The sequence below is a fragment of the Neomonachus schauinslandi genome, chromosome 10 (assembly GCF_002201575.2).
Source record: "Neomonachus schauinslandi chromosome 10, ASM220157v2, whole genome shotgun sequence".
Lineage (NCBI taxonomy): Eukaryota > Metazoa > Chordata > Mammalia > Carnivora > Phocidae > Neomonachus > Neomonachus schauinslandi.
Genome location: NC_058412.1, coordinates 29,352,519 through 29,363,647, shown reverse-complemented (window position 1 = coordinate 29,363,647; position 11,129 = coordinate 29,352,519). Strand labels below are relative to the sequence as shown.

Below are 11,129 nucleotides of genomic sequence, written 5' to 3'. Positions count from 1 at the left end.
ATTCAGATAATAGAGAAGAGGGAGGTGAATCAGGAGTGGCCATGTCGCTGCCACATTTTCTCTGCACCCGGTGGCTGTGTTGTTACTGTGGGCCAGGACTGAGTGCAGAGCAGGTAGCTCCGGGGAACAGGAAGAGCAGAGGGCGGTCCTGCCACACAGCCTGTGAACACTCTCCATGACACGCTCAGAATGCCGTCCTTTAAAACATTTAATTAAGCAATTCCTGTATGGTCGTCATAAAAATGAAATTTGTTGAGGGTTACAGAATCCTAATTAGAAATAAAAAAGGAAAAAAAAAAACTTCACAAAAACTCTAGTTAAGCCTGGCATAAGTCCTGCACTCTAGTCTGAACATTTATTTTGAAAACAGTCGTCAAAATGCACATCTCCAGAACCCTCAAAATGATGTATCGTTTTGCCTCATTCTATAAACCTACGATCATCTTTCTCACTCCAAGTTTTGAAGTCTGCAGAACCACACTGGTGAAGAATAGGAAGAGCGCATGTGGGCGCCCAGCCCCACGCACCCTGCTGCCCCATAAAGCGTCGGGGGCTGTGCCAGAGCCAGTCGGGAGAGCGGCATGGGCTGGGGCTTTACCTGCTCGGAATTCAGTTCCGAGGCTGTGAGTTGAACTCTGTGCAAATGTTCTGGATGACCCTGGGGACAATTCTGTACAGGCTGTCAAACTCATCTACAAAGAAGGCGTGGTCTTCAGCAGGGTGAGTGGCTATGACTTCCAGCTCGTCCTGGGCAGCCCATGCGACGCCTATCGCGTAGGTGATCACTCCTGTGGGGACAAAGGTTAGATGAAGCCAGTGTGCCCAAGGAGAGGTACTGCACGTGAACACTTGCCTTTCTGTTGCTCTGTTGGCGCTTGTGTTGGGATGCAAACAAACTCAAAATCAGAAATGCTCCCCAAAGCATAAGCACCTGCTATACACCAACAGTAACAGAATTGATAGAGTTGCTATCTCATAGGAGTTTATAATCTTTGGGAGGAAGAAAACCCAGACAAAATGGAGTAAATAAATACGATTTTCATGTCCACGGGCAGTAGAAGGGATGATATTTTGGGACAAGTGAAACTTGATGCCATGCAGATGACATCACAATGCACATGCCTGCTCTACCTGTGTGTAGAACCAAACAAAATCTCAGAGAGTTTTATTTGTTTACTTATTTTTTAAAAGATTTTATTTTTTTTAAAGGACTCTCCATACCCAATGTGGGGCTCCAACTCACAACCCCGAAATCAAGAGTCTCATGCTCCCCTGACTGAGCCAGCCAGGCTCCCCTCGGTTTTATTTTATTTTATAATTTTTTTAAAGATTGATTTATTTATTTTATGGGAGGAGGGGCAGAGGGAGAGAGAAACTCTAAGCAGACTCCACGCTGAGCACGGAGTCCAATATGGCGCTCGATCTCATGACCCGGAGATCATCACCTGAGCTGAAACCAAGAGTCGGACACTTAACAGACTGCACCACCCAGGCGCCCCTCCCCTCAGTTTTAAATGCATCAAAAGTCAGGTCAAGATCTTCCTAACCTAAAACAGTGGAATCGAATTACTTTAGGCTTGAAGGTGACTTTACAAGCCATAAAATGCAATCTCGTTCCCAGTGTAGAAACCCTTGCACAAGGACCCAGAGAGAGGGTGACCCAGCATCTGCTCCATCACTGACATGAAGAAAGGTTTTCAAGTTAAGGGAGTGACCAGCCGTGCTGAATGCTGCAGGAGGTCACGTGAGATTAAAACAAAGTGCTCGCTGGATTTAGAAAAAACCAAGACATTGGTAGCTTGGTGAGAGCAGTTTCGGGGGCACAGATGCCAAAGGAACCAAATGAGCTGCTGTGTGTTGAGAGTGAAAAAAGCAATGAAGATGTGGGCGTGCAGCACATAGAGCTAACCCTTTCCAGAAGTTTGGCTGTAAAGAGAAAGGAAGGGGAGCAGAACGTGGTGTCAGAGTTTGTTTTTGTTTTTTTGGGAGGGATCCAGCATGTCTAGATGCAAATGGGAAAGAGTGCAGGGGGACCAAAGCTGCAGGACTGCAGTGGGGAGCAAGAGGCCAGAGGGAGGAGAGGACAGACTCAGAGACTAGGCATCTATTCTCAGTGGGGAAGCTGGGAGACTGGTGGGTGGTTCTTGATTGGGGTTGGGGGCGGCTGGCCAGCAGGGGATTGACCTTACTCTACAAAAGCCTGTTCCCAGGCCTGGCATGGGAGGCTGGCAGAGTGGGGTCAGCTACGTGGCCATGAAACAGAGGGAAGAGCCGGGGTGTGGCCTTCCTGCCCAGCCACCCGTGGCATCCCATGCCACCATGTCCAGCATCTCCCCAGTGCCCTGTTCTGCTGATCGGAGAGCAATCCACACCTCACATGGTTCTGGCCCTAAGCTGCTTTTCAACTTTTCTCTGCATATTGTCTACATTGTTGTCTACGAACGTGAGCATTGGGCTTAAACATGCTGCCCAGCGGCAGTGGGAACAGATTTGCTGCAGAACATGGCTTAGACGGACTAAGCCCTCGTTTTTGCACAAAGATTGAAAGGCTGCCCCCCAATAAAGACAACACAAACAGTATTCAAAATTTAGCTTTTCGGATCCTTGAGTCTACCCTCTTGGGAACCTTCTACTAGCAATTCTGACAGATGGTCAGCCAGCCCTGCTGTGGACACTTCTAGGGACACAATGCTCATTGTCTCCATGTAATTGGCATCTATTGGTCCTAGTTCTTTAAAGCTTCCCAGGACATCTCCCTCAGTCTTCACTTCTCCTGATGAGGAGGCCAAGGATAGCCTTTGGGTGAGGCCAATGGAAGTCCACTTAGAAAAATAAGTAAGAGTGGGGCTGACCGTGAGCTGGAGACAGATGTTTGGACATAGCAGGAGAGCCCTGGGCTTGTAGTCAAGAGCTGGCCCACCAGGCTCTGCCCACTCACTTTGGAACTTTTAGTAGGTTCCTTCTGAGCCTTCAACCATCTCCACTCTGTGGGCATGAGCCCAAGGGATGCTGTGACTGCTGGCGCGCAGGCCATCCCCCACCTTGCCGTTGTGAGTCTGCCCCACAGGCTCTACAAGGGTGAATCACTGCTTGAACCTGCTGTCGGCTTACTCTGGTTTCCAGAAAGCAGAACTGCTGGTCCATTAAGGCTCGTTTGTTTTTACCCCTCCTTGTTTAGGGAAGGATTCAAAGCAGCTTTAAAGAATACTGAAAATCCTGCAAACTAACAGAAATTAAATGCAGGCACAGAAGCGAGCCACCCTGGCCCCAAGTGAGTCTTGTACACTAACACTTATCTATGGGTCGTGGGTGTTCACTGACAACTTGGTTTACTTTTATTATCGTTACTATTATTATTATCATTGGGGGTTTTCTTCAGGTTGTTTGTATTTTCATGGTATTTTATGGTACTTTTGAAAATGGTGATTAAACATTGATTCTGTGGAAAAAGGCGTTAAATGTGACTGATTTTCTAAGCATTTACAAAAATATTTTTGCTCATTTTTCATGGTTTTAAACTCTCTGTTGCTCTCTTACAAATTTTTACTTGGAAATATCTCTTTAAATACTTTGGATGAAAATTCCTTTGAGGTCTCCTCAAAACCCCCAACATCTGGCTAGCAGTTGCTTACAAAAAATAGTACTTTTCTTTTAAAACGCTAGTTTTCTTCAAATTTCTAACACAATTTGGTGGTCTTCAGTAGAGATTACAATAATGAGTCAAATTCCTTTTCAGTGTGTTACACCTTCGTGTGTAAGGCCTCAGAGCGTCGGACGTAAAGGAGAGGGCTGATGTTCCCGGTCACCTGTAGGCCTGGGGTTTGCCACGACACTTTGGAAACCACCTCGGGGCTCCCCGCCTTTCTCCTTTGCTGCTCAGCGAGGCTAGTCGTGTTTAACAACACCCCTAATGTGTTCCCTGTGGTTTTGAGCATTTTATTACATGGTCGACAAAACCAGAGCCTAAGAAGACGGCCCCTTCCTTGTCCCACTGGCCCACCATGCCCCCGAGATGCTCAGCAAGACCAACTTACCCTTGTGATGGGCAACCATGGCCGGTATTCGGACGTCGTCGTAGGACCTCCCATCAGTGATGAGGATCATTAACTTCCTCTTGTTGGGCTTGGACTTCTTGAAGAGCTGTTCCAGGGCGTAGTTTATGGCGGTCCCTGTGCTGGTCCCACCGCTCCAGTAGCCCACCCTACTGATGGCACTGAGGACGTCGGAGCTGGTGGTGTAATCTTCAAACCCAAATTCCAGGCGCTGTTCGTAGGTGTACTGCACAGCCCCGATCCGCGTGTCTGTTTCTGAAATCTCAAACGCTTTGGTGATGTTGGCCACAAACTGGAGAACTGTGCGGAAGTTGCTCGTGCCCACGCTGCTGGAGCCGTCGATGAGAAAGCCGATGTCGGCGGAGTTCCAGCAGGTCTTGCTGCAGGCCAGGCGGTCAGTGTCACAGACCCGCTTCAGCAGGGGCTGCACAATCTTGTGGAGGCTGAACCAGCTCTGCACACTGAGCGAGTAGAAGCCGTTCGTTCTGCACACCGCCTGCAAGACAGAGGGGAGGGGTACTCGCCAGCTCGGGTGTCGAACTCTCCAGGCGGTCACCATGACCCCGACCGCCAGGGCAGGCAAAGAAAGAAGCAGACAGACTCTTGTTTTCTGCACTCTTCTTCCTACAGCTCTTTCTCTACCTCGGTCCACCCGGTCAGATGCCCACTGGGGTCAGCCCTGGACTCACTCCTACTCCCTCGGCTGGGTCTCTGCTTTAGGGGAGAGCCATCGGTGAAGCAAATCCTTCAAGAGAGAGGTGAATCACTGGTTTCAGCTTCATATTTATGCCTCTCTGGGCCCCTCGGTTCATTTGTACGGGCAGCTGTCCATAAGATTGGCACTGGTGGGCACCAACATCTGAGAGGATTAAAGAAAGCTTTTGTTCTGATCGGGAAAACAAGACACATGAGAAATAGCTAGAGGAGCGTTTCCAGAGCGGCCCTGCGCCCAGCAACAAGGGGTCCCACACATACGTCAGGAGTCACACTAGATGTTCTTGAGAGATTCGCTCATAAACCCCCATCCTAACCCCACAAGGTGGATCTAACCCCCCTTCATGAAGGAAACGGGGGGCCAGCTGTGAAGGGACATCCTTGAGTCCCCGAGACTGGAACACAAATCTCTCTGCCTTCAAAACCCCAGCTCTGTCCTCCAGACAACCCTGCCTCCAGACAAATGAATATTTATTGACTTGTGCCCAAGTTTGTTCCAGAAAAAACAAGGCAGCTGCAAATAAACATGGATCAACCTGGCCTGTGTGCTCCTGGAAGGGACCAGGCTTGTGTTCCTAAAGTGAAGCGTTTTCTCCTTGCCGCTGTCTCTCCGGGGGTCACAGGGAGAGTCACAGACCTGGTGACTATACATGAAGTTCTAGAATTGACAATTTATTTTAAAACAAGAAATGACTTTAAAATGTCCTAGGAAATACTTTTAATGGGTTGCAAAAACCTAAAAGAGTTTTATAAATCTTTCCATAGCCTAGGTGGTATTTGAGATGAGTGTCCCAGCTGAGCTGAGTTCTAGCCAATGGACAGAGTGGGGGGAGTCCCACCAGGCACTGGCTGAGGTTATGGAGGGAGAAGGCGGTGGTGCTGGGCATGGGCAGGAGACACCGGGCGTGTCAGGACCACACTCCAGAGGGCCTCAAGAGTAATGGGGGACAATGAAGGGTTTGGAGCAGGGCCCCATAAAACTGGAAGAGCTCATCATCAACATGAGTGGGCTTCACTGTGAAATGTACACCAAACTGGGGAGCCCAGACAGGGAGACAGACGCCCTAGGGAGGTGGCACTGGGAGTTGATAAGGCCTCCTGGGATGACTCTGGGCCTCTGGGACAGCTGTGGGGCCCTTCATGTGAAGTCTAGAGGAGGAACGAATTTGGTGGGAAAGATGATACACTTAGCTTTTTACATGTCAGACTTAAGGTTCTTCAGCACATCGGGTGGAGAAAAGCCAGTTGGCTGGAACAGATGGCTACAGAGCTCAGGAGAGACCAGGGATGGGGACAGGATGAGGGTGTCTGCTGCTGGTGAGGGAAGGTGGGAGCTGTGGCCTGGCGGGAACTCCAGGGAGAAAAAGCCCAGTGAGAGAGGAGAGGGCCAAGAACCGAGTCTGGGGAAGTCTACATTTAGGGTACAAGACAGGAAAGAGGAGAGAGCAAATGAAATAAGAGCCACATTGGGTCCTGGAAGTCAAGGGGGATGAGAATTTCAAGGATGATCGAGTGGTCAGCAGCTTGGTATGGTGCCGGAAGTTGAGCCCTATCAGATCTGGAAACACAGACTATTAAAGGTGGAAGGGCATCAAAGACAAGTCAGAACAAGACATTCCCTTTCTTCTCTTCCTCCCTCCCTTCCTTTCTTTTCCAAGCTGGGGCCTTTTCTTTGGAGGCAGGTTTATGTGGAGCCCCACTGTGTAACACATACAAAAGGTGAGCTGCTCTGTTGCAGTGGGTTCAGAGGCCTGGGTCCCCATCTGTCCTACCCCCATCTGCTGCTAGCTCTCTCTACAGGACCCAGGAGCAGGGTTTGAAAACCTGATCTCCCTGACCTGAGCCATTGCCTTCCTTTTCTTGTTTATCAGGTTGTTTAATTTGCAGTGTGTGTGTATGTGTGTGCGTGCACATGTGGGTAAGCAAGTATATGCGTGCCCGTGTGCGTGCTCATGAGAAGCCCTGCTGGGCTGCCTGGTGGAGGTGCCCTGGGGAGCCTCTATCTGAGACCTCAGGGACACCGCTCCTCCTGAGGTGCTGTTGCTGGCCTCAGTTCACCAGGGCAGTGTGGGGTCTTGCTCTGAGAGGGCAATTCCAGCCCCTCACTTACTAGCCCCTCACTGGAGGCTTCCCTGCCTAGAAGTAAGCTCAATACCCGTTTGAAGGCATGAGAACAGTCTCGATGGCTGTTACAGCTACGCAAAGTGCAGCAGATGCTGGTGTTGGGCGGGTCCCTGGGGCAGTTCCGTACCTTATTCGAGAAGTTGGGCTCCGCCATGTACTGCTTCTCGTTCTCAGTGGCACCTTCGACGGTGATGAAGAAAATGTTGATTCCTGACTCTCTTGCGAACCTCGAAGCCTCCTCCACCTTGTCCGTGGGCCAGCCGTCCACAATCACCACGGCCACGTTGGGAGCACCGCCTCTGTTCCCATTAGCTTTGGAAAAGAAGTTCTTGGTCACGTAGGAGATGGCCCGACCTGGAAGAAACCGAAAACTCATGCGTGGAGTGACCGTGATCACATGGCTTGGAAATAGGGGCAAGATCCCAGCGACTTCCAGACGGCCAGAGAAACCCTCTCATGCCCTCCCTTTGCGTGTTTGTTTCTCTTTTTTCCTTTTTTAAAACCACATGAACTATTTTGAGGTGTACAGTTCAGTGGTCTTACGCACATTCACATTGTACAACCATCACCACCATCCGTTTCCCTCCCCCATTTCACTTTAGGTCTTTCACTTCTAATTCTCTATTATTAAAAAAAAAAAAAAAAAAAAGAGTCTTAGGGACCAGCAAACAGATGAGAAAGGCTTCCATGGGAGTAAGAGGGTCCCTTCTTTGCCTGGGTGCTCGAAGTGCACAAAGCTCTTTCTGGGAGCACGGGGTAGGAGCGGCTGGCCTTGAGTGACAGGAGCCTCTTCTCGGCCTCCTGCAGCTGGGGCTTGGCCAGCCTGGGGCTCCAGGGGCTGCGGGGTGTGGACGGCTGTATTCCAGGTGCAGTGGCATCTTCTGTCCAGTTCCATGGGAGGGGCACGGGTCCGGCTGGCCAGGGAAGCGCGGTACTCACTGAGAACTGAGGGACTGCGTTCCAGCCCTGGCTGTGAGGACCCAGGCAGCCCACTTCAGATTTCCATTTCAGCAGAAAGCCACGGCTGGGAGGTGTAACAGAACTGCCAACATAGCTTCCCAAAGCAATTGTTTCACACTGTCTAGGACCTCAGGAGTTTCTCACTGAAGGAGGGGGACCGACTGTCCCAGTTTACTGGGCCTCTCCCAGTGTAAGCGCTGAAACCCCATATGCTCCTGGGTAAATTGGGATGACCAGGTCACTGTAGAGTTAGCATAACTGCAAATAAGAAGACAGGGCTCTGTGGACCCCTGTGGGGCATGGGGGGGATGGTATATCCATAAATCCCCTGAAATTATACACAATATTTTGTGTATATAAGTATTTATTTAGGTAGAAGAGTAGCTTTCAGGAGATTCTCAAAGCAGTCCTCAATCTAAATAAAATCAATCTGAAGTCTTAAGACTTTAGGACTGGGGCGCCTGGGTGGCTCAGTCGTTAAGCGTCTGCCTTCGGCTCAGGTCATGATCCCAGGGTCTGGGATTGAGCCCCACATCGGGCTCCCTGCTCGGCGGAGAGCCTGCTTCTCCCTCTCCCTCTGTCTGCTGCTCTGCCTGCTTGTGCCCTCTCTCTCTCTCTCTCTCTGTTAAATAAATAAATAAAAATCTTAAAAAAAAAAAGACTTTAGGACTAAAATCATTACACTCAATGCTTTTTGGTTTTGGCCAGGATTCTGGCTCCACTGGCTAGTGTAATCTTACCTGGTAAATGACAGGATCAAATAGTTACATACGTACGAGCTGGAGAAATGGCTTGGAGACCCCACGTGATCGGGCTGCACAGAGCACAGCCGCTAAGGGGAAACAGCCGCTGAGAAGAGAACTGCCTTCACAACCAAGGGATAATGTCCCTGGAGGCCCAAGGCATCCAGCAGGCCCCTCTGGCTGAATGTTGGATGCCTGTAAACAGGGCACACCCCGGGCCTCACCCAGTCTTAAATCTGGAGGTCACAGTCCACTAGTGCTCAACCCCAGATCCCATCCACCTTCCAGCATGTCTTGAAAGCTGAGGCCAGAACTCCGAAAACCACATTGTTGGGACTCCCTTGCAGCTACAGCCCTGGATTTGTGCTAATTTCATGAATCAATGCGCACACATGAGATTTAGAAGAGGGAAGCGAGGCAGAGACCGTATGTACTTTTGACTCTGCTATTTCTGCTGCTGAGCATCTGTAGGGTACTTGACTTCTCTCGGTGGTGCTAGAGGAACCTATGTCTGGTCTCTAACTTTGTTGCTGTTGGGGTGGGAGGGTGCAGAACGTGCATTTTGTGGGTGTGAATGGAAAAGGCAAGGCCTGGTTTGGGGGCTGACGGCTGTAGCAGAAGCCCTCTGATTGTGGGGCTTCTTGGCGGAGTCAGATTCCCAAAGAGGCTGTGCTGGTAGAATTGAGAATGCAATTTCCTGATCTTGGAAGAGACAGCAGCTCCTTAGAGGTCCAGGCTCTGCAGGAAGCCATCAGAAGTCATCTCTCAAAGTTCAGCCTCGAGCTCATTCTTCAGCCCTTTTGATTATTCTCAAAACCATTTAGTACCTAGGAATAAATCCCTCTCTGCTTCAACCACTGAAATGGATCCTGTTCTCTGAACCCAAACCCTGATCAGTACAGGGCAGAAACAGAATATGCTATCCCCTAAAAAAGGTATATGATTTTATTAAGACACCACTCTAATCCCATCAAGGATAAGGATATAGGGTATCTTCTGAAGTTTCAGTCTTATTCCATGATTCATTACTGGAATGTCATTGATTTAAGTACTCAATCGAAAACAAATCAGAAATCAACTCTATCATGTTTAATACGAGGTGATATTGATTTGGGGTCCTGGATAGCAGTGACTTGGCCAATGTTTTTTTAGCGTTTTTCAAAGGCTCTTCATTTTCAAGATACTACTATACTGGTCTACAGAGATGTACACTGTATCATATTTATGGTAACTTCAAAGATGTTTCTTCAAAGACAGGTCTGTGTGCACTCTATGCCGAGCCACCGCGGCTCACTTCTCCATTTCTTTGGATGTTGATGATACAAAGAGGTTCCCTGAGAGGCAGACAGCCGTCCCAGTGCCCCCAAAGCCAGACCACCATTTATGAATTGGTAGGTTGGCACACTCACTCACTGGCTCACTGGCAGCCTCTGAGCTTGGTTAGTGTGAAACTGTTTCCCAATGGCTGGTTAGATCCTGGTGAACTGATAAAATGGTGTCTGGACCTGCCCCATGCCGGCTAGACTTGGACTTCTGGTAAACCCGCCACCCCACCTCCTAGCCACCAAGGCTCGGACATCTCGGGAGACTCAGCTTGAAACAAAGAACCTGTCTCTCTTTGTACAGCCGTCACTGTAACAGGAGCTCACTGGAAGAAGATCCCCAAGGGGCGCTGTGGAGCTTTCTGAGTGGAATTGGTTATAACATTTAATGTTACATACTTGATGACTTGTCAGCCAACCAGGAAACAGTTATAATAGCAGTCCTGCTTATCCCAAAGAAAGCTGCCAACCCGAGGAACCAGGCATGCTGGAACTCTCCAGCATACGTGTGATAATGATTCTTGCCCCTAAATTCGATGATACTTTAGAAAAAATACAAATACTATGTGAGTCATTTCTTGATGGATTATTATTATTTTTTCACACAGAGGGAGAACCGTGGAAGCAAAATAGAATGATGTGAATTCGGATCCCATACCTGCGTTAGAAAGTCCTCCTCTCTGGGTGATTTTCTCTATGGCCGCCTTCAGATCCCGGGAATTCATGTGAGTCCTGAGGTTAAACTGGGCAGCAGGGTTGTCTCTGAAGAGTGAGAATCAGAGAAATAAAAATTAGCTGGGAAGTTATTATCTTTGGAGGAAAGCAGAAATCAGAGTCAATTCTTTTTTTTTAAAGATTTTATTTATTTATTTGAGAGAGAGAGTGAGAGAGAGAGCGCAAGAGGGGGTAGGGTTAGAGGGAGAAGCAGACTCCCCGCCGAACAGGGAGCCCGATGTGGGACTCGATCCCGGGACTCGGGGATCATGACCTGAGCCGAAGGCAGTCGCCTAACCAACTGAGCCACCCAGGCGCCCCAGAGTCGATTCTTTTATATACAAATAGAATGGAAGCCGCTTCAAAGCCTTAAGCTGCATTTTATAAAATGCCCCACTGTGGACAGAAGTAATGGTCAGATGGGAGGGCTGGGGTCTTCCTCAGTGTGTGTAGAGAAAAGTGGTCTGTTCCAGGCCTCAGGGTTCTAGTTTTGATTGTGC

The 11,129-nt window shown here is 49.2% G+C and overlaps 1 protein-coding gene across 1 annotated transcript in view; it reads right to left on the bottom strand.

The window, feature by feature from the left end:
* Positions 1–609: 609 nt before the first annotated feature.
* VIT (vitrin) overlaps positions 610–11,129 on the bottom strand; it is a 75,761-nt gene continuing 65,241 nt past the window's right edge. The window contains exons 13-16 of the mRNA XM_021697711.1: positions 10,574–10,677; positions 7,018–7,244; positions 4,035–4,548; positions 610–788 (exon numbers count right to left, since the gene is read on the bottom strand). Coding sequence (XP_021553386.1) covers positions 610–788; positions 4,035–4,548; positions 7,018–7,244; positions 10,574–10,677 — 1,024 coding nt within the window. The remainder of the gene's footprint in view (positions 789–4,034; positions 4,549–7,017; positions 7,245–10,573; positions 10,678–11,129) is intronic.